This window comes from Nicotiana tomentosiformis, chromosome 5 (genome assembly GCF_000390325.3).
Source record: "Nicotiana tomentosiformis chromosome 5, ASM39032v3, whole genome shotgun sequence".
Taxonomy (NCBI): Eukaryota; Viridiplantae; Streptophyta; class Magnoliopsida; order Solanales; family Solanaceae; genus Nicotiana; species Nicotiana tomentosiformis.
The window spans coordinates 123,599,726-123,626,446 of NC_090816.1; the positions used below are offsets into that span (position 1 = coordinate 123,599,726).

General features: G+C 35.6%; 3 protein-coding genes across 3 annotated transcripts; all 3 read left to right on the forward strand.

Moving 5' to 3' along the window:
* The first annotated feature begins 319 nt into the window (after positions 1-319).
* LOC104113313 (acyl-CoA-binding domain-containing protein 4) lies at positions 320-9,997 on the forward strand. The gene is made up of 14 exons (XM_070175284.1): positions 320-459; positions 1,697-1,824; positions 2,054-2,131; positions 2,260-2,340; positions 2,538-2,604; positions 2,690-2,751; positions 2,954-3,093; positions 3,162-3,288; positions 3,432-3,546; positions 3,659-3,747; positions 8,199-8,282; positions 8,573-8,893; positions 8,976-9,035; positions 9,542-9,997. The coding sequence occupies exons 2-14, from the start codon at positions 1,729-1,731 to the stop codon at positions 9,704-9,706; spliced, it is 1,485 nt and encodes a 494-aa protein (XP_070031385.1). The 5' UTR covers positions 320-459; positions 1,697-1,728; the 3' UTR covers positions 9,707-9,997.
* Positions 9,998-15,965: 5,968 nt separating this feature from the next.
* Positions 15,966-18,568, forward strand: LOC138891639 (5-epi-aristolochene synthase). The gene is made up of 7 exons (XM_070175286.1): positions 15,966-16,139; positions 16,267-16,531; positions 16,619-16,994; positions 17,071-17,289; positions 17,421-17,559; positions 17,715-17,960; positions 18,065-18,568. Exons 1-7 carry the CDS (start codon positions 16,029-16,031, stop codon positions 18,359-18,361), a joined length of 1,653 nt encoding a protein of 550 aa, XP_070031387.1. The 5' UTR covers positions 15,966-16,028; the 3' UTR covers positions 18,362-18,568.
* Positions 18,569-23,863: 5,295 nt separating this feature from the next.
* LOC138891640 (5-epi-aristolochene synthase) lies at positions 23,864-26,466 on the forward strand. The gene is made up of 7 exons (XM_070175287.1): positions 23,864-24,037; positions 24,165-24,429; positions 24,517-24,892; positions 24,969-25,187; positions 25,319-25,457; positions 25,613-25,858; positions 25,963-26,466. Exons 1-7 carry the CDS (start codon positions 23,927-23,929, stop codon positions 26,257-26,259), a joined length of 1,653 nt encoding a protein of 550 aa, XP_070031388.1. The 5' UTR covers positions 23,864-23,926; the 3' UTR covers positions 26,260-26,466.
* Positions 26,467-26,721: the final 255 nt, after the last annotated feature.

Below are 26,721 nucleotides of genomic sequence, written 5' to 3' on the forward strand. Positions count from 1 at the left end.
AAGGCTCCCCTCATGAGAGTTTCTCCAAATTTCTTCAGCAAAACAGATTCAATTTCGTGAGGATCTTAATCATTTCCCTTCACCGCCATTGTGTAAGTGGTAACGTGCTCCTAAGAGTCTGAAGTTCCGTCATACTTGGCACATCGGACATTTTGAACCGCTTCGGGATTAATTCTGGTGCCGCACATGACTTGTATGACAATTGAGTATACTTCTTTGAGTTTGGCCTTTCACATAATATTTTATGTGAACAACAAGTTAGATTTATTTTATTAAAATTGTTTTAGTACGTTTTTATACTCCATCTAATTTTAGTAACCAAATAAAAAGGAACTTGAGACCATCCCAAGATCTCATTCCGTTACCTTTAGTCCGTTCACTCCCATTGTTCCTCCGGAGATCGGACGATTCCCGCCGTCCGATCTCAGCTCATTTTCAGATCCGTATCCGCAATTTGCTGTAAGTTTCTTTTATTCTGTTTAAATCATTTTTCTGTCCAATTATGTTGATTTGTCAATGAATTTTATATGTGAAAAATTACTGTATTCATATAATTCTGATATGCTTGACGATTTTCCCAAATGGATTGATGCGAAAATCAGCATTTTTGATAACCCTTTTTTTTTTTTTTGTTGTATTTTTTTTTGGTAAAATTGTGTATTTTTTCAATGCAATTTATGATAGAAAATAATCGAAATGAGAGATTACTAAATTGTAGATTTGACCTAAATGATCTGCTGCATGTAATTGTTAGTTGAGATTCACACATGTATAGGTTTTTAGAGTATACAAGATTTGTGGCGGAATTATTCAGTTAGCTAAGAGACATTTGTGGGTTCTTTTTTCCAGCAATACTGATGAAGCTGAGATTAATTAAATTGTCATTTATAAAGTTATGTTGCTTGGTTCATATAATTCTCTTTGTTTTGTTTGATCTTGCTAAAAATCCAGTCTTTTGATTGTTTTCAGTTGCCAGCATTATTTTTTTGGTTGTTAATTCCAGTGATTTGGTACATTTTATAGCATTAAGTTTGACAGATCTTAATATCTCACCTAGTTTTGATTGATCTTTAACTGATTCTTTTCTTTAGAAACGGAATATCATGCTTTGATTAACTTGTGTATGCACCTGACTGTGTTTTTATGATGTAAGCTATTGACGTAAATTCTCATTTCAAGTTGAGTTTTCCTAGCATCTGATTTTCAGTTCTTGTTTTGCACTGTATTGGGGAATTTTGTTTTGAAGTGTTATTTTAAGATTTATTTAAAATATAGTACATTATGCGTTGAAATATATTTATATATACACAATAATTAGTAAGTTTTGAAAACTTAACAACTTAAATTTTAGGTTACTATTTGTGTTACTTTCTACTCAATTAAGCAAACATTGTTCATTAGAAAAAATCCAATTTTTAACCAAATTCAGTTCCATAATTGGTTGTAAAAATTGATGGATAACTGGTTAGCGGGATTTCCTATAAGCTGCTCCCGCTCAAGCAAAGGGTTGGCTCAGCTCTTGATAAACAGCCCACCCTTTACCCCAAAAATTCTCACTCTCTTTATGAGGAACAGAATTCATTATTCTTTACTATCATCAAACTCTGGTTCTATATTTCGATTTCATAACGCGTAATGTATGATGTTATGTGCTCTGCTATACCTGTAACTGATTTCTTTGGTGCTGTCCAAACAGACAAGTTTGCTTGAGATCAAAATTAAGCTGCTATGGGATCTGATGGTCAAAATTGGTATTTCGATTTAACCTATGACCAATGGACTCCTCTGTCTGTGTCTGGTCCGAGACCAGCTGCACGCTACAAGGTTTCCCTACTTCTATGTTTTATATTAACCTACATGATCACATTGTGCAAGATCTTGTATTGGTTATGCCATTTTTGACTTCTTTGTTTCTTCCATTGAAGCTTTATAACAGTGTTGTCATGCATATTCTGATTCTTTTCTTTATCCCAATATGGTACTTTTATTTCGTGGGTCTTCTGATTATATCTTGGGCTGTTACTTCTTATACGACTTTCTTATTGCACTGTAGCATGCAGCTGCTACAGTTGATGGAAAATTATACATCATTGGTGGAAGTCGTAATGGACGATACCTGTCTGACATTCAGGTATTTGGTCGATCTTATGATCAATTTTTCTTGTTTGACAATTCCAAGTATTTTTCCAGTTTTATAACAGTTTTTGATTTCACGTACACTGATGTTCTTTTCTTTCTTTATTTAATTCCATTCCAAAGGTTTTTGATCTAAAGAGTTTGACATGGTCCGTTATAAAGTTGAATTCTGGAGTTCTTCCAGCTACCTCTGGCCACAATATGGTGAGAATTGACCTAATATTATTATGTTTCACCTGTTAATTGCTTTATTTGCTGTATCTGCTTTTTTTTTTTCTCCTTCAATTTTATATGTTTGTTTAGTCAGGTAATTTCCATTTCACTCGCTCTAGCTAATAACCAATGATGTATGATTTCTCTTCTCTTCTTGTTCCGGTGCTGCTCTTTGACATTGTTGGCAGATTAAGTGGGAAAATAAACTTCTATTTCTTGCTGGTCACTCAAAGGATGTTTCTGATACAGTAACAGGTTTGTTGTCCTTTGGAGCCTTTTAAAACTAGGAACCGATGCTTATTCATCTTAAATTCAAATCTTCTTGGTGTATCTTTTGCAGTTCGGTTCATCGATCTTCAATCATATGAATGTGGTGTCATAGAGACCTTTGGAAAACTTCCGGTAAGTAACCATCCTCCTCTAAGGTTTCACTCTTTCCCTTTCATAGCCTTCTTTTTGGGCAATTCTAGAACTTTTTGGAACTACACGAGTCTCGCTCTCACTTCATGGTGTATCTGCTGGTCACCTTACTACTGATTGCCGTTATGTTGCTTCTTTCTAGTTGAGAGCTGTAATGTTGCTTCTTGTCTATTGTGTCTTCCAGGTAGCCCGAGGTGGGCAATCTGTTACCATTTTTGGATCTAAACTCATAATGTTTGGTGGAGAAGACCGGAATAGGTTTCTGCTAAATGATGTTAATGTTCTTGATCTAGAGACAATGACTTGGAGTACTGTTGAGACCACGTAAGTATCTGACTAAATTTATTTCTTCACTAATTATGTGTCTGCATTAATTCATTGTGCTTTGATAGGCAGACATCCCCAGCTCCCAGATTCGATCATACAGCTGCACTCCATGCCGATCGCTACCTTCTGATTCTGGGTGGATGTTCTCATTCAGTATTTTTCAACGATCTTCATGTCCTTGACTTGGAAACGGTATAGTTTACCTGTTTGGATGCAGCCATTTTAGTACTCACGATGCAGCCATTTTGTCCTTTGAATGATCTCCAATAAAAGTACTATTAATAATTGTAGTCAGTTGGATTGTAAAATTAAGAAAACCTCCTCTTCATTGGCAGATGGAATGGTCGCGACCACAACTTCAGGGGGATCTGGTTAGTCCAAGAGCTGGTCATGCTGGTGTTACTCTAGGTGACAACTGGTATATCGTTGGTGGTGGAGATAACAGAAGCGGTAAGTAAAACATTTAAGCAGCCTCTTCAATCATACCCTCTGTGCATTCTGACTTATGATGCACAGATCTTTTTATTTCTATTTTTATGTTTAAATGTTATTCTTTTTGCAGGTGTGCCAGAAACTCTTGTGTTAAATATGTCGAAGCTTGTAGTTTCAGTATTAGCAACTGTAAAGGGGAGAGATCCGCTCACAAGTGAGGTTATCATCTGCTAACTATCTCCCCCAGCGTTATATTTTCTGCAATGGACCTTCTTCCTGGAAATTAGATATCCCCTTTTTTAAGGAAGAATATCTTTCCCTTAACGCAGTGGTATCTGTTGGACTGACATCATGTTGGTATATCTAAGGTTTCTTTACTGAAAACTTCTAGTAACCTTAGATATGGCAATTTTGGGGGGGGGTTGCGGGGCGGGTACAGCCTTAACCCACATAAAGTTCAACCCGCCCTGCCCCGCATAGCAAAATATTACCTCGCGAATCGGCCTCCGAACGACTCGAATCTAGCCACAAACAACTTAATACAATCAATACAATCTATATGATTTTCATTTTAACGAGTAGTTTCTCTTTGAATTTTTTTTCCAAAAAAATTAACGATAACCTATGACCTTCTTTTCTCTTTTTCTCGGTAGTTCCAGCTATGTCAATAATGTATTCCATGTGCTACTGTATGTCTACTCCTAATCTTGTTAGAAAATATCTTTTAGCATATTACTCCATAACAAAGTAGTAATTTGATTAGTGAGTTAGTTATAATAATCAATTTTAAATATATCTTCTTAAAACTAGTATGCTACATTAGATAAATTTGTCGAAGAGCGCTAGTCAGATATGGTCCTTATAGAACAGTTTAAGAAAATTAAGGAAAACAAAAAAGAAGAAAAAGAGCTTGAATTATTGGTAATATCTGAATATGTTCAGATTTATAGCTAGAATATATTGTATGACCCACACCTTTAAGTTTAAAGGAGCAAGAAAAGAGGAGATTAATGAACTAACAAAATTTAAAATAAAAATAAAATATAAAGACGAGCAAGGGAAAATTTATAAAACAGATTACAATTGAGAAAGCAGATAACATCTTTACGAAAACATTTGAATCTTCTTCGACGAAAAGCATCAAATGCGCGATGCAGGTATTAAACAAATGCATAACCCGCAACCGTAGTTAAATTAAAAAAAATACTTGAACCAGTCCCGCCCCCGCCCTGCACCGCATAAACTTAAACCCGCCCCGTCCCGCTTCGTTTGCCATCCCTAAGTAACCTGCCACGCCTCGCACCTGGGCCTGGACGTAATACGGTACCCGGTGCCTGACTACATGCGACCGAGTGAACCAACTGACTAGCTGAATCAACATCTGATATCATAACATACTGAATGCGGAAGATAAGCTAACACATGCTGATATGCTGAAAGTCTGAATGATATAAATTAAAATGCGAAAGCACTAATATAAGTTTGAAAACATATTTGTAGCCAACATTGCTTAACATGAAAAGCCTGTGACTGTCTAATTATTACTCTAGTCTATGAAGTAGTGTTATCAAAGGCGAAAAGCGCAAAAAAACTTTAAGGTCCATTGGGGCTTTAGGCGCAAAGCGCAAATAAAACGTGGGCTTTAATGAAAAAAGGCGCAACGGGAGAAAAAGTAAAAATATGCATGTAGTCCAAGACTAATCATTATATGCATGAATAACAAATATATGGGCAAAAAAATTGAAAAACAATTCACGATAAAGTGAAATATCAATTGTTTAAGGTCGCATGTTCAGGATTACACTCATTGACAATGAAAAGTATGCCTTAGAGTTTTGATGCGACACTAAAGCACCCACAAAGCGAGGCGAAGCACTCAATGTGTTTTGAGTCTCGCTTCAGGGCTTAAGCGCGCCTTTGACAACACTGTTATGAAGCCTCTGATGAAGTATTGAAAACACTGACCTGTTTGTAAATACGTAAAGACTGTAAAGTAATGATAATGCCCCGAAAGAACTGGGGCCCACCAAATAGCTGGTAGGAGAATCCTAGCGCTCTGAATCGTCAACCTGTAAATCATTACCTGTATCGTGAGATGCAAGTCCCGGGTGAAAGGGACGTCAGTACATTTGAATTGCACTAGTATGTAAAACAGCTGAAAGAGAACTGTAAATGCTGAAACTGAAACTGAGCTGATAACTGAGAACTGATAACCGATAGCTGAAATGATATTTGTTGAAACTGAAACTGAAATGATAACACTGATGAAATGGCAACTATAACTGATAATTGATAACTGAACAAAGGAAGTAAGGATATGGATACTCCCTCTTCTGAATGATGAACTACTTGTTTATCTAAATAAACTACGGCCTCAGGCACAATATATATATGCACAAGCTACTGCCTCGGGCCCAAGTATACGTATACATAACTACGGCCTCAGGCCCAAAGATGCATAAAGCATAAACTAAGACCTGAGGCCCAAACATGCATAAACTACGGCCTCAGGCCCAAATACAAGTGTTCAACATTCAGGGATTTAAAATTAGGATCTGAGTGTAATACATGATATTGAAATACTGAATCATACCGAGTTACATGATACTGGAATGCGGAATAGAACTAGACTGAAATATGTATTCATGAACTGATTATGAGAACTGAAGCTTCAACTGTTTATGACATGATGAGTAATCTAGACCGAGACTCATGGGCATCAAACACAACTCTATATTGATTACGCACTGAGCTCACAACGCTAGGAATAAAAGTCATGAACGAATTACGAAGCTAGAGAATAGAAGCCCTGCAACTATTCAAGGAACTAAGCTTTTCTAAGGCAATTAGTAATGTTGTAGAAGAAACGTTGTGTAGGGAGAATCCTTAACAGTCCCACACATAGAGAGTTAGCCTCACACACCTTAACTTCTCGCTCTTGAGCGTAATACAACATTCGCCAACTGTTTCAATTTTAATCTATAGCAATACAAGTCAAAAGGATCCCATATTAGCAATAATACTCATGTTTTGGTCACTTGGTGGGCATAAAGCTCCATAGCCCTTATTAATAGTGTTTCTACGGCCAACAACCCATTCTCTTGCTCTATGTTGATAATTCTAAAATCTCAAATTGTTATTATCAATATCATTCTTCATCACCCATAATATAGACAACACCCTTAATCAATATTCAGCAATCAACAACCCAAACCAATAATCGTTCATGCTTTTCTATCAAACCCATCAACTCATATCTCATGAACTTAGAGTCTACAATCACGAATCCAATGCTATAATCATTTAGAGGTGAAGATATTACTTTTTTTGACGTTCAATCCTCGTGAATTCGATTTCTAGGGTTTCTTTTCCCACCAATGATGTCTCAATCGAATATCTAATGATTTGGAGGGTTTACCCATGTTAATAAGGTGTTTGAGAATTAAAATTAACTTAGAATCATCATTGGAACTTACCTTGGATGTTGGAGGGACCTTGGAGGAAGTTATGTTCTTGAGAGCTTCCCTTTCTAGATCAAGTTTTCGTGTTTTGGGGTGTGGAGGACGAAGTAGGGCTTTTAAAACGACCCCCGGGGTACGCTCCCACGCAGCTGAAGGCCCAAACGCGTAGCAAGGGCAGTAGTAGCATTGCCACAAGTGCGCTGCCGCGGGTGCGCACCTTGGCGCGCATACTGCGCATTGTTCAGTAAAACGCGCATAACTTTTTGCACAAACATCCGTTAGGACTCCACAATATATCATTGGAAAGGTATTTCAAAGAGCTACAACTTTGATGTTTTAAGTTTTCCCAACTTCTCAGCATATTTTTACTAAATCCTGCTAGAAGACAGACCTTACATAAACTTAGTCGATTTTATCGAATCTTATGCACCTCACTCTCCGTCTTGATTCCAAAACAACTATTTCCACCCATACTCATCCCGATAGGATTTCACATGTCTAAACTATCAAATTAATACTCATTTAACACATCCACACCTAGTCCGAATTTACGGAGTGTTACATAACCTATCCAAAAAAAGACCTTTTAGTAAGCTATGGGACTATGTCCTTCACTCCTTGGTTAGAATTGTGTCGGGACACAGTTGAGCAGGTATTTGTAATATGTCGACACTGATGAACCAGCTCTACTCTTTCTATTTCAGTGGAGGAAATTATTCTTTCAACAAACTGAAGGAAAAAAATCTGAAATTGTGCCATGAAAAATAGTTAATGCGGAAAGAGAAAAATAATATTGATATGGGGAAATTTTTCACTTTACTTTGCTTCCCAGAATCAAATTGATTTTTCTACCAGAGAATCAAGGCTGTTCCTTCAATTGAAGTTAACTGTACAAATATGTTTAAAATCTCTTTTGTAATCTTAAAAAAATTTAAAGAGAGTGTGGTTGTAGTACACTTATCTAGAACTTGTAGATTTTGAGGAAACACTTGCTTAATTCTTGTAAACTCCATAACCCATAAGGGAAAAAATATTCTGGTAAACTCCATTAGCTTAAGATACTCTGTTCAATATGTTTATTTAGTAGCCATTGCCTAAGACAATATGATTTCCCAGTATTCATAAACTTCGTTGAGGTTGTGTATTTCTTTTTCTAAATTGGTCTTTAGGTTTTGTTGACGATTCTGTCTGATATGGCATTTGAAACAGGGACTGAGTGTGTCTTCAGCATTACTTGATGGTGAGAAATTCTTGGTTGCTTTTGGTGGCTACAATGGGAAGTACAATAACGAGGTATCTGCTAAATCCTTGATATTCGCTTTTCTTCAACAGCCTTAGAGTTTCTTGTGGGGAGATAAATGGATTACAGAAGCATTGGGTCATGTCTTCCTCTTTTGCTTCTCCATACATTTGATAAGCACCAAATCCAATTCATTGTCTCATATAACTATTACTTGACTGGGAAGGAGGGATTATTCATCATATGTTCGTTAGTTCTAGTCTGAGAGGAAATGGTATTAAGACTAAACGGTTTTGTGCTACGAAGCCTTCTTTCCTAAATTACTGCATTTCATTTGGCCTAGGTATATGTTATGAGGCCTAAACCAAGGGATGTATTACATCCCAAGATACTTCAGTCACCAGCGGCCGAAGCAGCAGCAGCTTCTGTTAGAGCTGCATATGCCTTAACTAAACCTGAAAAGTTGGATTTATCTGAAAGAGAAGATTCCAATTTTAAGGAAGTCCATGTTGATAACACTCAGCAAAAGCTTTCAGCCCAAATTAGTGCAATTGGACAACAAAAAAAGGCGTTGGAGTCATTGCTTGCAGACGTCCAAGCAGAAAATGCTAATCTCAAGGCCAAGATTGAAGAAGTCAATAACACTCATGCTGACTTGTCCAAGGTACTCTCATTAGAGTGATATGCTCTATAGGAATTGATAATCACGTACTTATCAATTCTTTACGTTCATTGCTTCATTACAGGAGCTTCAGTCAGTTCAAGGTCAACTTATATCTGAGAGATCAACATGTGCTAAACTGGAGGTTATACTTCTGACACTTCTTTCCTTTCTGAACTTAAAGTCTAATTCTCCCCTCCGTATCCTCTATTAGTGTTGTCAAAGGCTCATTTAAGGCGCGCTTAAGCCCTGAAGCTTACACAAGCTCAGGGAGGGCGCTTCGCGTCACTTAAGCTGCGCTTCAGTGTAGGCAAGGCACCAAGATATGCCCCTTATTGCCCATGAGTTCTATCTTGAATAGAGCAATGCTAGACTACAAATATAATCGGCAAATAAGTATATTAGCTGTTAAGAAAACAATATAAATGAATTTGTTACTTTTCTCTTGAATTACATGTATATTTTTATTTTTTTTCTTGCATTGCGCCTTTTTAAACTAAAGCCCACACTTAAATTGCGCTTTGAGCTTAAAGCCCCAATTGACCTAGAGTGCTTTTTAGAGCTTTTCACCTTTGACAATACTGTCCTATATCAGAGCAATCAAATCAAATATGTCTCAATTCAAAACATGAGCTTTTATATCATCCTCAGGCACAAATAGCGGAGCTACAAAAGATGCTCGAATCCATGCAGTCTATAGAGGAGGAAGTTCAAGCTCTACGAAAAGAGAAATCTGAATTGGAACGTGACATGGAGCGTGCTGCATCTGTCCAGAAACAGGGCTCGGGCGGTGCTTGGAAGTGGATTACTGGATGAGCATGAAAATCAATTTGCGCATTTGCAACCTCAGTTTTTTTCCCCATTACTGCCAGCTTGCAAAAGAAATTCTTGTAATGCTGTTTTGTTAGAGGACGTGCGACTTTGGAATTTTTGTTGAACATATATGGTTGTGTGTGAAGATTAGGAAATGATTGAAAAAACACATGTAGCATTCTTTTCACTTGCTTTCTTTATGTCATCTGTGGCACTTGCATTTTGTAATCGCAATTTTTAATTGTAGCAAATTCATTGTTTTTCAGTGTCATATATACCTCATTCATTTGTAAACTCTGTATGCTGTTCAGTATTATAAAGTTAGTAACATTGACCTCGGATTCTTAAGGACGTATAACAGTATTTTTACAAAATTGGTCAAGAATAGGAATTTCCAAATTGCTGTACAAGCCCATCATCTAGCTTTACCAATTAGATGTAAAAAGAAAGTTTTAAAAGACAGTAAACTACTTATATATTACCAAAGTAAACTACTTATATATTACCAAAGCTTTACGAATTAGATGTAAAAAGACGTAATCTACTTATATATTACCAAAGTAACTTGAAAGTTTTATATTTCAATTAGAACTATAGTAGGATAAAACTGTCTATTTAAAATCAGTATTTTAAAAGGTGTGGGTGAAAGATGAGGCGTTTTATCTAACACGAAGCGAGGTGTAAGCCCCATGGGTGTTTTATTTTTATATTTTATAAATTTATAAAATCATTATATAAATCAGAAAAATACACTAAAATTGTGAAAAGTTAAAGAAAATTATAGAATTAATATATATATATATATATATATATAAAAATGTGTGTGTGTGTGTATGTATGCGCATGCGCGCGCGACCATGCAACTTTTTTTACTTGAAAAAATAAAAGGCATAAAGATACATTATACCTATGTCATCAAAACAATATAAAAACTAGAGCGATACCAAAAGAAATTTTAAATTCAAAAACTAACTTGAAATTAATATATTTAAAATTTCATTTTTTTTTGTGTGGAGAAAACAAAGCATAACACTTTGCTTTGTAACACTTTGCCTAGGTGAATGTCAGGGCTTATGCTCCACGATACTTATGCCCTGCCAGTACACCTCGCGGTGGGACTCGCTCAAAAAACGTCTTTGTTGTGAGAAATTGCAATTTTGGACCTTTACAATTTCGACAAAACCTTGGTTCGTGAAAACTGTTTGATTAACTTTTAGACCATCCAGTCAATTTAACTCTAAACTGACCTAAATAAATACTACGTACACTAGTCTTTAAGTTCATCAAAGTGGACTCTGCATTAATAATTGAAATTTATGCCGCAACAATGACATTAGGTTTTATAAATAAAGTAATAGGAATTTGATAGTTCCAGGAAACAACTCTACAGTACTCCCTTATTTTGTGCCTTTTTAAATAATATTATTCAGTTGACGAAACAAATAAATAAAATATTTGGGAAACTGGATCAATAGACCCCAGACGCCAACAATGAATCAAAAGGCTGCTAGCTAGTGTAAAGTCTAGTAAGGCAACTGGGAAATTAAATGATTAGGTGCTTTTGATCAATTACATTAACTAGTCTCTCACCACTATATATACTTGTCCCTTCTCTTCCATTTAAGTAGAGTTCCTTTCTTTCTTCCTTAAAACTTAAAAGAACAAGTAAAAATACACTCATCTTTAATTAGCAATGGCCTCAGCAGCAGTTGCAAACTATGAAGAAGAGATTGTTCGCCCCGTCGCCGACTTCTCCCCTAGTCTCTGGGGTGATCAGTTCCTTTCATTCTCCATTGATAATCAGGTAATTTAACTAATACTAGTATTCTTTATTTATATTTATAGTTTGTTCTCCATTGATAATCAGGTAGTTTATTTATGTTGAACAACATTAATTTTGCTAATTTCAGTTTAATGTACATTACATATAGGTTGCGGAAAAGTATATATAAGTGCGGAGTATAGTATGAGTACAACCGACCCCATGTACCCAGTAAGTGTCGAGCCTAACCTCGACGAAGTAGTGACGAGGCTAAGACATGTCACTTACATTAACCTATACGCAATAATAATAATAACAACAATAATAGAAATAAATCAGGTAACTCATTTTAATAGTTGAATCCAACTCGGCAGTCATAACCAATTATTATTTCAATCAATTTCCGTTGCGGCGTGCAACCCGTCCCAACAATATAATTCCTCAATAAATTTTCGTTGCGGCGTGCAACCCGCTCCATCAATATAAACTTAAAATACAATCCGTTTCGGCGTGCAACCCGATCCCCCAATATATTCAGTTTTATTTCCTCAATCAATTTCCGTTGCGGTGGCAACCCTCTCCAACAATACAAACTAAAAATATAATCCGTTGCGGCGTGCAACCCGATCCCCTAATATATTAATTTTTATTTTCGTTGCGGCGTGCAACCCGCTCCAATAATATAATTTAACAACTCTTAAATATAATAAAATACTCCAATAAATACCACATTCAGTAAGAAGTTATTAGGCAACAATGCACACAATATTTATAGATTATTTAGGGACAAGTAATGACAAGTAGCAATTAATTGTGAAAATCAAGGAGAAAATAGACAATTTAATTTCTAATATACTACATCTAAGTAGAAATTTAATCACATAGGTCAAATAAACATGTAACGATTATAACATGGATTCAAGGCATAATATTGAGCAAGCAATATGAGAGAAATAATTAATATAATAATTAATTCATGATTTAAAATAATCTATGATTTTCAAATAATTAGGCAACCAATTAATTTGACGACGTATAGACACTCGTCACCTCGCCTATACGTCGTTCACATGAATTTCACATAACCAATAATTCAAGGGTTCTATTCCCTCAAGCGAAGGTTAACCACGACACTTACCTCGCTTTGCAAACAAATTCAAGATTGCAAAAAACCTTTGCCTCGCGAATTCGTGTCCGAAATCCTAAAATCTAGTCATAAACATTTCAATATACTCAATACAAATCGTAGGAATCAATACCGTACGAAATTAAAAAAATTTCCGGATTAAAATCTAAAATTCATCTAAAATATCAACAGTGGGACCCACGTCTCGAATCCTAGAAAAACTACGAAATTCGAACACCCGTTCCGATACGAGTTCAACCATATAAAAATTATCGAATTCCGACATCAGATTGATCTTCAAATCTTAATTTTATATTTTTGGAAGATTTTATAAAAATCTGATTTTTCTTCCATAAATTCACGGATTCATGATGTAAATGAATGGAATCATGAAATATAATTAATATAGGAAAAGGAACACTTACCCCAATGAATTGTTTGAAAAACCTACGAAACATCGTCACATACCGAGCTCCCAAAGTCCAAATGTGAAATAATACCCAAACCCTCGGTTTTATAATACACAATGAGACCCCTCATTGTGCTGACCGCACATCCCGGGTTCTGCGGCCGCGATCAAAATTGTGCGGCCGCACTTCAATAGTGACTGCACTACCAGGTTTCATTAAAGACATAACTTTCCCTACAAATCTCCAAATGATTAACGCTATAAATTTCTGAAAACTAGATTCAAAGGGTTACAACTTTCATTTTTGAATCATCTCCAAATTCCTTATCGATTAAAATATATAAGACTCCGAAGTCAGAACATCGATGCTGCAACACTCCCTTAGAGTGCGGCCGCGAGTAAAATTGTGCGGCCGTGGGAAGAATTGTGCGGCCGCAGGCAGAATTGTGCGGTCCGCACTTCTGCTCTGCGGTCCGCACTTTTTCCATTGCCTCATCACTCAAAAGTGTGCCCCCGCACTTCCAAAAGTTCCAGAACAACAGTAGAGTGCCGAAATGCCCGGACTCGCTCAAAACTCACCCCGAAACTCTCTGATCCACTCGAGATCCCGTTCAACTATACCAACAAGTCCCGTAACATAATGTGGACGTACTTGAGATTTCAAATCAAGTCAAGCAACATCGAAATTATAATTCACACCTCGATTCAGACTTATGAGTTTCAAACTTTTCAATTTACAAAACTCGTGCCGAAACATATTAAATTAATCTAGAATGATTTCAAATTTGGCACACAAGTCATAAATGACATAACTGAGCTATTCAAATTTTCAGAATCTCAATCCGAGTCCGATATCAATAAATTCAATTTCGCGGTCAAACTTTGAAAATCTTTAGCCTTGAGATTTCTAATTTTCGTCAAATGGCCATAACTTGAGCTAGCGAACTCCAAATTAAATTTCGGGCATACGCCCAAGTCCCAAATCACGATACGGACCTACCAGAACTGTCAAAACACTGATTCGGACCCGTTTGCTAAAAATATTGACAAAAGTCAACTCAGTTGAGTTTTAAAGTTCTATTTCACATTTTAATCTATTTTTCATAAATACTTTTCGGAAAATTATACGGACTGCGCACGCAAGTCGAGGAACAATGAATCTATTTGAGGTCTAAGAATACATAAATAACTATTAAATTTAAAGATGACCTTTTGGGTCATCACAAGAAGTCTCTCCCTCGTGTAATAAAAAGAGCAATAGTTTTCATAAGACTCGTTTCTATGCCTCAAAGCCACCAAAGCATGTGGACAAGGAGGTTCATCAAGCTGGAATTGTCCACAACTACATTTCCTGTTTTGAAAACAAACAATGATGAAGAATTAAAAGATAGAATATTTATGCTTATGGTGAAGTTTCATTAAATATTTATTATCGTTAATTAGTAGCTTTATGATTCAATATTCGTTTTCATTTTTAAATGTGGCACCGCTTATGAAAAATCTTGCGTACGCCACTGCTAAAAATAGAAGCCCGCGGAAATAAGGAGTCTATTTTAAATGATTGTATAATTTTTGTAGGGAAAACATGTTTATGGCGGGTAATTTTCAAAACTGGGATAATTTAGATAAATAGGTTTCATATAGTGTATAGGAAGTAAACAAAATCCCTTTTACAAAATTGGTCAAGAATAGGTATTTCCAAATTGGTGTACCAATTAGATGTAAAAAGAAAGCTTTAAAAGACGGTAAACTACTTATATATTACCAAAGCTTTACGAATTAGATGTAAAAAGACGTAAACTACTTATATATATTACCAAAGTAACTTGAAAGTTTAAAATTTCAATTAGAACTATTGTAGGGTAAAACTGTCTATTTAAAATCAGTATTTAAAAAGGCATGAGCGAAAGATGAGGCGTTTTATCTAACACGAAGCGAGGTGTAAGCCCCATGGGTGTTTTATTTTTATATTTTATAAATTTATAAAATCATTATATAAATCAGAAAAATACACTAAAATTGTGAAAAGTTAAAGAAAATTATAGAATTAATATATATATATATATATATATATATATATATAAATGTGTGTGTGTGTGTGTGTATGCGCATGCGCGCGCGACCATGCAACTTTTTTTACTTATATATATATAAATGTGTGTGTGTGTGTGTATGCGCATGCGCGCGCGACCATGCAACTTTTTTTACTTGAAAAAATAAAAGGCGTAAAGATACATTATACCTATGTCATCAAAACAATATAAAAACTAGAGCGATACCAAAAGAAATTTTAAATTCAAAAACTAACTTGAAATTAATATATTTAAAATTTCATTTTTTTTTGTGTGGAGAAAACAAAGCATAACACTTTGCTTTGTAACACTTTGCCTAGGTGAATGTCAGGGCTTATGCTCCACGATACTTATGCCCTGCCAGTACACCTCGCGGTGGGACTCGCTCAAAAAACGTCTTTGTTGTGAGAAATTGCAATTTTGGACCTTTACAATTTCGACAAAACCTTGGTTCGTGAAAACTGTTTGATTAACTTTTAGACCATCCAGTCAATTTAACTCTAAACTGACCTAAATAAATACTACGTACACTAGTCTTTAAGTTCATCAAAGTGGACTCTGCATTAATAATTGAAATTTATGCCGCAACAATGACATTAGGTTTTATAAATAAAGTAATAGGAATTTGATAGTTCCAGGAAACAACTCTACAGTACTCCCTTATTTTGTGCCTTTTTAAATAATATTATTCAGTTGACGAAACAAATAAATAAAATATTTGGGAAACTGGATCAATAGACCCCAGACGCCAACAATGAATCAAAAGGCTGCTAGCTAGTGTAAAGTCTAGTAAGGCAACTGGGAAATTAAATGATTAGGTGCTTTTGATCAATTACATTAACTAGTCTCTCACCACTATATATACTTGTCCCTTCTCTTCCATTTAAGTAGAGTTCCTTTCTTTCTTCCTTAAAACTTAAAAGAACAAGTAAAAATACACTCATCTTTAATTAGCAATGGCCTCAGCAGCAGTTGCAAACTATGAAGAAGAGATTGTTCGCCCCGTCGCCGACTTCTCCCCTAGTCTCTGGGGTGATCAGTTCCTTTCATTCTCCATTGATAATCAGGTAATTTAACTAATACTAGTATTCTTTATTTATATTTATAGTTTGTTCTCCATTGATAATCAGGTAGTTTATTTATGTTGAACAACATTAATTTTGCTAATTTCAGTTTAATGTACATTACATATAGGTTGCGGAAAAGTATATATATGCTCAAGAGATTGAAGCATTGAAGGAACAAACGAGGAGTATGCTGTTAGCAACCGGAAGGAAATTGGCCGATACATTGAATTTGATTGACATTATTGAACGCCTTGGTATATCCTACCACTTTGAGAAAGAAATTGATGAGATTTTGGATCAGATTTACAACCAAAACTCAAACTGCAATGATTTGTGCACCTCTGCACTTCAATTTCGATTGCTCAGGCAACACGGTTTCAACATCTCTCCTGGTAAGTTCATCATGAAGTTGTTAAAATTATTATCCATTTATTGGAAGAAGGCTAATTCATCTTGAGTTTTCTTTCTTGAAATACCAGAAATTTTCAGCAAATTCCAAGATGAAAATGGCAAATTCAAGGAGTCTCTTGCTAGTGATGTCTTAGGATTATTAAACTTGTATGAAGCTTCACATGTAAGGACTCATGCTGACGATATCTTAGAAGACGCACTTGCTTTCTCCACTATCCATCTTGAATCTGCAGCTCCACATTTGAAATCTCCACTTAGGGAGCAAGTGACACATGCCCTTGAGCAATGTTTGCACAAGGGTGTTCCTAGAGTCGAGACCCGATTCTTCATCTCATCAATCTATGACAAGGAACAATCGAAGAATAATGTGTTACTTCGATTTGCCAAATTGGATTTCAACTTGCTCCAGATGTTGCACAAACAAGAACTTGCTCAAGTATCAAGGTGCGATATATAAAAACGATGAATCCTTTTTGATTCATCATATCTCAAGTACTCATGTTAATTTCTTATGCTGCAGGTGGTGGAAAGATTTGGATTTTGTAACAACACTTCCATATGCTAGAGATCGAGTAGTTGAATGCTACTTTTGGGCATTAGGAGTTTATTTTGAGCCTCAATACTCTCAAGCTCGCGTCATGCTCGTTAAGACCATATCAATGATTTCGATTGTCGATGACACCTTTGATGCTTACGGTACAGTTAAAGAACTTGAGGCATACACAGATGCCATACAAAGGTATGAACTTCATCAATTCACTTATTCCTTGATAGTGAATGTCGTCGTGAAAAGATTAAGACGAATTTCTACTCATTATAGTTGTGCTCTTTCAAAATGCATGAATTCACCTTAATTTTGTCATCCTGCAGATGGGATATCAACGAAATTGATCGGCTTCCTGATTACATGAAAATCAGTTATAAAGCTATTCTAGATCTCTACAAGGATTATGAAAAGGAATTGTCTAGTGCCGGAAGATCTCATATTGTCTGCCATGCAATAGAAAGAGTATGTTCGAGCAACTTAACTATCGAAATACATTTTTTCCTTAATCCATTTCTCACTTTGGTTTACCTTGTGTTCGTCTTTTAGTGATTAGAAACTTGATACAGTTCAATCAATATTTTCTAACACTTGAACACATATATGTTTTGTATTCACAGATGAAAGAAGTAGTAAGAAATTATAATGTCGAGTCAACATGGTTTATTGAAGGATATATGCCACCTGTTTCTGAATACCTAAGCAATGCACTAGCAACTACCACATATTACTACCTCGCGACAACATCGTATTTGGGCATGAAGTCTGCCACGGAGCAAGATTTTGAGTGGTTGTCAAAGAATCCAAAAATTCTTGAAGCTAGTGTAATTATATGTCGAGTTATCGATGACACAGCCACGTACGAGGTATGATTTGCATCTCAAGAAATTATATCATTATATGGGATTTGGACAAACAAAGTACAATTAAGGCAATATAAAAGCTAACCTTTAATTTATCTGCTTTCTAGGTTGAGAAAAGCAGGGGACAAATTGCAACTGGAATTGAGTGCTGCATGAGAGATTATGGTATATCAACAAAAGAGGCAATGGCTAAATTTCAAAATATGGCTGAGACAGCATGGAAAGATATTAATGAAGGACTTCTTAGGCCCACTCCCGTCTCTACAGAATTTTTAACTCCTATTCTCAATCTTGCTCGTATTGTTGAGGTTACATATATACACAATCTAGATGGATACACTCATCCGGAGAAAGTCTTAAAACCTCACATTATTAACCTACTTGTGGACTCCATCAAAATTTGAGCTGCCATTTGTTGCTCATCTCAAGGAAACTTCATTCTTCTTTGTTGTATAATTACGTTGTTAGGGAGCTGTTGTGCAGTGCACTTCCTAAACTAGGACCTTCTTAAGATCCTTGTAATCACAATATTTTGTTCTCGATATTCATACCTGAATATACTTGTTTAACACTTCAAATGATAGAAATTAAAGTTCATCCGATTTCACTTCTGTGCTATCAGCATATATACATTTTTTCATTCCGTCCATTTTCTCCTCTTTGTAATTTCATGTATATATCTAGGATGTAATAATAACTCTAAACAACAGTTTTATTTGGGATTTTTATCAAGCCATACACTATATGAAACCTTTTTACCCTCCCTACTCAAGTTTCAACGTAATTACACGGGGATATACAATTTACCAATTATATATATAAAACAAAGGGCAGCCCGGTGCACTAAGCTCCTGCTATGCGCGAAGTCACATTATTTCATCAAGAGTTCTCAGTAAAAAAAATTTCTTTAAACTACATCAATTCTTATTTTCTTTTTGGACCATTCCTACGAGATCTCTTGTTATGCCCTTCTTGTCCGCAGTTGCCACATGAAACATTATACTTCTTTGCCTTTATTTCATCATATGGTTTGTATCTTTATTTTTGAGGTCTCCCTGGTTGCCTTTTTCCTGTAGGTGGCAGGACAACTTCTTCTGCTATATGTTGTGGCACATCCCATTTGCTTTGATCAGGTAGAGGGTCCACTCGTATTTCATAAGTATGCAGAAGTGTCACGACCCAAAATTCCCACCTTTGGGACCGTGATGTCGCCTAATATTTTACTTGCTAGGCAAGCCAACGTTAGAATATAATTAGCCATTTTAACACAATTTTGAATTAATTAATAACAAAGAAAAAAATGCGAAAATAAAGTCTGAAATATAGCGAATAATCCATAATAATCGCGATGTCTAAATACCATCCCAGAACTGGAGTCACAAGTGCACGGGCTTCTAGAATAATACAAACAATGGTGTAAATAAAAATAAAGATGTATCGAAGAAAACACGCGGCCAAAATAAAGTAGAAGGGGACTTCAGAGTTGCGAACGCTGGGCAGCTATATACCTCAAGTCTCCGCTGGTAGCTGAATCCGAGCACAATCTACAGTACGTTGTTGGGACCAACTCCGGAATATGCACAAGAAGTGCGGAGTATAGTATGAGTACAACCGACCCCATATACCCAGTAAGTGTCGAGCCTAACCTCGACGAAGTAGTGACGAGGCTAAGACATGTCACTTACATTAACCTGTACGCAATAATAATAATAACAACAATAATAGAAATAAATCAGGTAACTCATTTTAATAGTTGAATCCAACTCGGCAGTCATAACCAATTATTATTTCAATCAATTTCCGTTGCGGCGTGCAACCCGTCCCAACAATATAATTCCTCAATAAATTTTCGTTGCGGCGTGCAACCCGCTCCATCAATATAAACTTAAAATACAATCCGTTTCGGCGTGCAACCCGATCCCTCAATATATTCAGTTTTATTTCCTCAATCAATTTCCGTTGCGGTGCGCAACCCGCTCCAACAATACAAACTAAAAATATAATCCGTTGCGGCGTGCAACCCGATCCCCCAATATATTAATTTTCATTTCCGTTGCGGCGTGCAACCCGCTCCAATAATATAATTTAACAACTCTTAAATATAATAAAATACTCCAATAAATACCACATTCAGTAAGAAGTTATTAGGCAACAATGCACACAATATTTATAGATTATTTAGGGACAAGTAATGACAAGTAGCAATTAATTGTGAAAATCAAGGAGAAAATAGACAATTTAATTTCTAATATACTACATCTAAGTAGAAATTTAATCACATAGGTCAAATAAACATGTAACGATTATAACATGGATTCAAGGCATAATATTGAGCAAGCAATATGAGAGAAATAATTAATATAATAATTAATTCATGATTTAAAATAATCTATGATTTTCAAATAATTAGGCAACCAATTAATTTGACGACGTATAGACACTCGTCACCTCGCCTATACGTCGTTCACATGAATTTCACATAACCAATAATTCAAGGGTTCTATTCCCTCAAGCGAAGGTTAACCACGACACTTACCTCGCTTTGCAAACAAATTCAAGATTGCAAAAAACCTTTGCCTCGCGAATTTGTGTCCGAAATCCTAAAATCTAGTCATAAACATTTCAATATACTCAATACAAATCGTAGGAATCAATACCGTACGAAATTAAAAAAATTTCCGGATTAAAATCTAAAATTCATCTAAAATATCAACAGTGGGACCCACGTCTCGAATCCTAGAAAAACTACGAAATTCGAACACCCGTTCCGATACGAGTTCAACCATATAAAAATTATCGAATTCCGACATCAGATTGATCTTCAAATCTTAATTTTATATTTTTGGAAGATTTTATAAAAATCTGATTTTTCTTCCATAAATTCACGGATTCATGATGTAAATGAATGGAATCATGAAATATAATTAATATAGGAAAAGGAACACTTACCCCAATGAATTGTTTGAAAAACCTACGAAACATCGTCACATACCGAGCTCCCAAAGTCCAAATGTGAAATAATACCCAAACCCTCGGTTTTATAATACACAATGAGACCCCTCATTGTGCTGACCGCACATCCCGGGTTCTGCGGCCGCGATCAAAATTGTGCGGCCGCACTTCAATAGTGACTGCACTACCAGGTTTCATTAAAGACATAACTTTCCCTACAAATCTCCAAATGATTAACGCTATAAATTTCTGAAAACTAGATTCAAAGGGTTACAACTTTCATTTTTGAATCATCTCCAAATTCCTTATCGATTAAAATATATAAGACTCCGAAGTCAGAACATCGATGCTGCAACACTCCCTTAGAGTGCGGCCGCGAGTAAAATTGTGCGGCCGTGGGAAGAATTGTGCGGCCGCAGGCAGAATTGTGCGGTCCGCACTTCTGCTCTGCGGTCCGCACTTTTTCCATTGCCTCATCACTCAAAAGTGTGCCCCCGCACTTCCAAAAGTTCCAGAACAACAGTAGAGTGCCGAAATGCCCGGACTCGCTCAAAACTCACCCCGAAACTCTCTGATCCACTCGAGATCCCGTTCAACTATACCAACAAGTCCCGTAACATAATGTGGACGTACTTGAGATTTCAAATCAAGTCAAGCAACATCGAAATTATAATTCACACCTCGATTCAGACTTATGAGTTTCAAACTTTTCAATTTACAAAACTCGTGCCGAAACATATTAAATTAATCTAGAATGATTTCAAATTTGGCACACAAGTCATAAATGACATAACTGAGCTATTCAAATTTTCAGAATCTCAATCCGAGTCCGATATCAATAAATTCAATTTCGCGGTCAAACTTTGAAAATCTTTAGCCTTGAGATTTCTAATTTTCGTCAAATGGCCATAACTTGAGCTAGCGAACTCCAAATTAAATTTCGGGCATACGCCCAAGTCCCAAATCACGATACGGACCTACCAGAACTGTCAAAACACTGATTCGGACCCGTTTGCTAAAAATATTGACAAAAGTCAACTCAGTTGAGTTTTAAAGTTCTATTTCACATTTTAATCTATTTTTCATAAATACTTTTCGGAAAATTATACGGACTGCGCACGCAAGTCGAGGAACAATGAATCTATTTGAGGTCTAAGAATACATAAATAACTATTAAATTTAAAGATGACCTTTTGGGTCATCACAAGAAGTCTCTCCCTCGTGTAATAAAAAGAGCAATAGTTTTCATAAGACTCGTTTCTATGCCTCAAAGCCACCAAAGCATGTGGACAAGGAGGTTCATCAAGCTGGAATTGTCCACAACTACATTTCCTGTTTTGAAAACAAACAATGATGAAGAATTAAAAGATAGAATATTTATGCTTATGGTGAAGTTTCATTAAATATTTATTATCGTTAATTAGTAGCTTTATGATTCAATATTCGTTTTCATTTTTAAATGTGGCACCGCTTATGAAAAATCTTGCGTACGCCACTGCTAAAAATAGAAGCCCGCGGAAATAAGGAGTCTATTTTAAATGATTGTATAATTTTTGTAGGGAAAACATGTTTATGGCGGGTAATTTTCAAAACTGGGATAATTTAGATAAATAGGTTTCATATAGTGTATAGGAAGTAAACAAAATCCCTTTTACAAAATTGGTCAAGAATAGGTATTTCCAAATTGGTGTACCAATTAGATGTAAAAAGAAAGCTTTAAAAGACGGTAAACTACTTATATATTACCAAAGCTTTACGAATTAGATGTAAAAAGACGTAAACTACTTATATATATTACCAAAGTAACTTGAAAGTTTAAAATTTCAATTAGAACTATTGTAGGGTAAAACTGTCTATTTAAAATCAGTATTTAAAAAGGCATGAGCGAAAGATGAGGCGTTTTATCTAACACGAAGCGAGGTGTAAGCCCCATGGGTGTTTTATTTTTATATTTTATAAATTTATAAAATCATTATATAAATCAGAAAAATACACTAAAATTGTGAAAAGTTAAAGAAAATTATAGAATTAATATATATATATATATATATATATATATATATATATATATAAATGTGTGTGTGTGTGTGTGTATGCGCATGCGCGCGCGACCATGCAACTTTTTTTACTTATATATATATAAATGTGTGTGTGTGTGTGTATGCGCATGCGCGCGCGACCATGCAACTTTTTTTACTTGAAAAAATAAAAGGCGTAAAGATACATTATACCTATGTCATCAAAACAATATAAAAACTAGAGCGATACCAAAAGAAATTTTAAATTCAAAAACTAACTTGAAATTAATATATTTAAAATTTCATTTTTTTTTGTGTGGAGAAAACAAAGCATAACACTTTGCTTTGTAACACTTTGCCTAGGTGAATGTCAGGGCTTATGCTCCACGATACTTATGCCCTGCCAGTACACCTCGCGGTGGGACTCGCTCAAAAAACGTCTTTGTTGTGAGAAATTGCAATTTTGGACCTTTACAATTTCGACAAAACCTTGGTTCGTGAAAACTGTTTGATTAACTTTTAGACCATCCAGTCAATTTAACTCTAAACTGACCTAAATAAATACTACGTACACTAGTCTTTAAGTTCATCAAAGTGGACTCTGCATTAATAATTGAAATTTATGCCGCAACAATGACATTAGGTTTTATAAATAAAGTAATAGGAATTTGATAGTTCCAGGAAACAACTCTACAGTACTCCCTTATTTTGTGCCTTTTTAAATAATATTATTCAGTTGACGAAACAAATAAATAAAATATTTGGGAAACTGGATCAATAGACCCCAGACGCCAACAATGAATCAAAAGGCTGCTAGCTAGTGTAAAGTCTAGTAAGGCAACTGGGAAATTAAATGATTAGGTGCTTTTGATCAATTACATTAACTAGTCTCTCACCACTATATATACTTGTCCCTTCTCTTCCATTTAAGTAGAGTTCCTTTCTTTCTTCCTTAAAACTTAAAAGAACAAGTAAAAATACACTCATCTTTAATTAGCAATGGCCTCAGCAGCAGTTGCAAACTATGAAGAAGAGATTGTTCGCCCCGTCGCCGACTTCTCCCCTAGTCTCTGGGGTGATCAGTTCCTTTCATTCTCCATTGATAATCAGGTAATTTAACTAATACTAGTATTCTTTATTTATATTTATAGTTTGTTCTCCATTGATAATCAGGTAGTTTATTTATGTTGAACAACATTAATTTTGCTAATTTCAGTTTAATGTACATTACATATAGGTTGCGGAAAAGTATATATATGCTCAAGAGATTGAAGCATTGAAGGAACAAACGAGGAGTATGCTGTTAGCAACCGGAAGGAAATTGGCCGATACATTGAATTTGATTGACATTATTGAACGCCTTGGTATATCCTACCACTTTGAGAAAGAAATTGATGAGATTTTGGATCAGATTTACAACCAAAACTCAAACTGCAATGATTTGTGCACCTCTGCACTTCAATTTCGATTGCTCAGGCAACACGGTTTCAACATCTCTCCTGGTAAGTTCATCATGAAGTTGTTAAAATTATTATCCATTTATTGGAAGAAGGCTAATTCATCTTGAGTTTTCTTTCTTGAAATACCAGAAATTTTCAGCAAATTCCAAGATGAAAATGGCAAATTCAAGGAGTCTCTTGCTAGTGATGTCTTAGGATTATTAAACTTGTATGAAGCTTCACATGTAAGGACTCATGCTGACGATATCTTAGAAGACGCACTTGCTTTCTCCACTATCCATCTTGAATCTGCAGCTCCACATTTGAAATCTCCACTTAGGGAGCAAGTGACACATGCCCTTGAGCAATGTTTGCACAAGGGTGTTCCTAGAGTCGAGACCCGATTCTTCATCTCATCAATCTATGACAAGGAACAATCGAAGAATAATGTGTTACTTCGATTTGCCAAATTGGATTTCAACTTGCTCCAGATGTTGCACAAACAAGAACTTGCTCAAGTATCAAGGTGCGATATATAAAAACGATGAATCCTTTTTGATTCATCATATCTCAAGTACTCATGTTAATTTCTTATGCTGCAGGTGGTGGAAAGATTTGGATTTTGTAACAACACTTCCATATGCTAGAGATCGAGTAGTTGAATGCTACTTTTGGGCATTAGGAGTTTATTTTGAGCCTCAATACTCTCAAGCTCGCGTCATGCTCGTTAAGACCATATCAATGATTTCGATTGTCGATGACACCTTTGATGCTTACGGTACAGTTAAAGAACTTGAGGCATACACAGATGCCATACAAAGGTATGAACTTCATCAATTCACTTATTCCTTGATAGTGAATGTCGTCGTGAAAAGATTAAGACGAATTTCTACTCATTATAGTTGTGCTCTTTCAAAATGCATGAATTCACCTTAATTTTGTCATCCTGCAGATGGGATATCAACGAAATTGATCGGCTTCCTGATTACATGAAAATCAGTTATAAAGCTATTCTAGATCTCTACAAGGATTATGAAAAGGAATTGTCTAGTGCCGGAAGATCTCATATTGTCTGCCATGCAATAGAAAGAGTATGTTCGAGCAACTTAACTATCGAAATACATTTTTTCCTTAATCCATTTCTCACTTTGGTTTACCTTGTGTTCGTCTTTTAGTGATTAGAAACTTGATACAGTTCAATCAATATTTTCTAACACTTGAACACATATATGTTTTGTATTCACAGATGAAAGAAGTAGTAAGAAATTATAATGTCGAGTCAACATGGTTTATTGAAGGATATATGCCACCTGTTTCTGAATACCTAAGCAATGCACTAGCAACTACCACATATTACTACCTCGCGACAACATCGTATTTGGGCATGAAGTCTGCCACGGAGCAAGATTTTGAGTGGTTGTCAAAGAATCCAAAAATTCTTGAAGCTAGTGTAATTATATGTCGAGTTATCGATGACACAGCCACGTACGAGGTATGATTTGCATCTCAAGAAATTATATCATTATATGGGATTTGGACAAACAAAGTACAATTAAGGCAATATAAAAGCTAACCTTTAATTTATCTGCTTTCTAGGTTGAGAAAAGCAGGGGACAAATTGCAACTGGAATTGAGTGCTGCATGAGAGATTATGGTATATCAACAAAAGAGGCAATGGCTAAATTTCAAAATATGGCTGAGACAGCATGGAAAGATATTAATGAAGGACTTCTTAGGCCCACTCCCGTCTCTACAGAATTTTTAACTCCTATTCTCAATCTTGCTCGTATTGTTGAGGTTACATATATACACAATCTAGATGGATACACTCATCCGGAGAAAGTCTTAAAACCTCACATTATTAACCTACTTGTGGACTCCATCAAAATTTGAGCTGCCATTTGTTGCTCATCTCAAGGAAACTTCATTCTTCTTTGTTGTATAATTACGTTGTTAGGGAGCTGTTGTGCAGTGCACTTCCTAAACTAGGACCTTCTTAAGATCCTTGTAATCACAATATTTTGTTCTCGATATTCATACCTGAATATACTTGTTTAACACTTCAAATGATAGAAATTAAAGTTCATCCGATTTCACTTCTGTGCTATCAGCATATATACATTTTTTCATTCCGTCCATTTTCTCCTCTTTGTAATTTCATGTATATATCTAGGATGTAATAATAACTCTAAACAACAGTTTTATTTGGGATTTTTATCAAGCCATACACTATATGAAACCTTTTTACCCTCCCTACTCAAGTTTCAACGTAATTACACGGGGATATACAATTTACCAATTATATATATAAAACAAAGGGCAGCCCGGTGCACTAAGCTCCTGCTATGCGCGAAG

What these genes read in the sequence shown, in the direction of transcription:
- LOC104113313 (XM_070175284.1), top strand. Translation starts at nt 1,729, where the DNA reads ATGGGATCTGATGGTCAAAATTGGTATTTCGATTTAACCTATGACCAA. An exon ending in GACCAGCTGCACGCTACAAG is followed by an intron (nt 1,825 to 2,053) that starts GTTTCCCTACTT and finishes ATTGCACTGTAG; the next exon opens with CATGCAGCTGCTACAGTTGA. An exon ending in GAGATCCGCTCACAAGTGAG is followed by an intron (nt 3,748 to 8,198) that starts GTTATCATCTGC and finishes CATTTGAAACAG; the next exon opens with GGACTGAGTGTGTCTTCAGC.
- LOC138891639 (XM_070175286.1), top strand. Translation starts at nt 16,029, where the DNA reads ATGGCCTCAGCAGCAGTTGCAAACTATGAAGAAGAGATTGTTCGCCCC. An exon ending in TCTGCCATGCAATAGAAAGA is followed by an intron (nt 17,560 to 17,714) that starts GTATGTTCGAGC and finishes TTGTATTCACAG; the next exon opens with ATGAAAGAAGTAGTAAGAAA. An exon ending in ATGACACAGCCACGTACGAG is followed by an intron (nt 17,961 to 18,064) that starts GTATGATTTGCA and finishes TCTGCTTTCTAG; the next exon opens with GTTGAGAAAAGCAGGGGACA.
- LOC138891640 (XM_070175287.1), top strand. Translation starts at nt 23,927, where the DNA reads ATGGCCTCAGCAGCAGTTGCAAACTATGAAGAAGAGATTGTTCGCCCC. An exon ending in GAACTTGCTCAAGTATCAAG is followed by an intron (nt 24,893 to 24,968) that starts GTGCGATATATA and finishes CTTATGCTGCAG; the next exon opens with GTGGTGGAAAGATTTGGATT. An exon ending in ATGACACAGCCACGTACGAG is followed by an intron (nt 25,859 to 25,962) that starts GTATGATTTGCA and finishes TCTGCTTTCTAG; the next exon opens with GTTGAGAAAAGCAGGGGACA.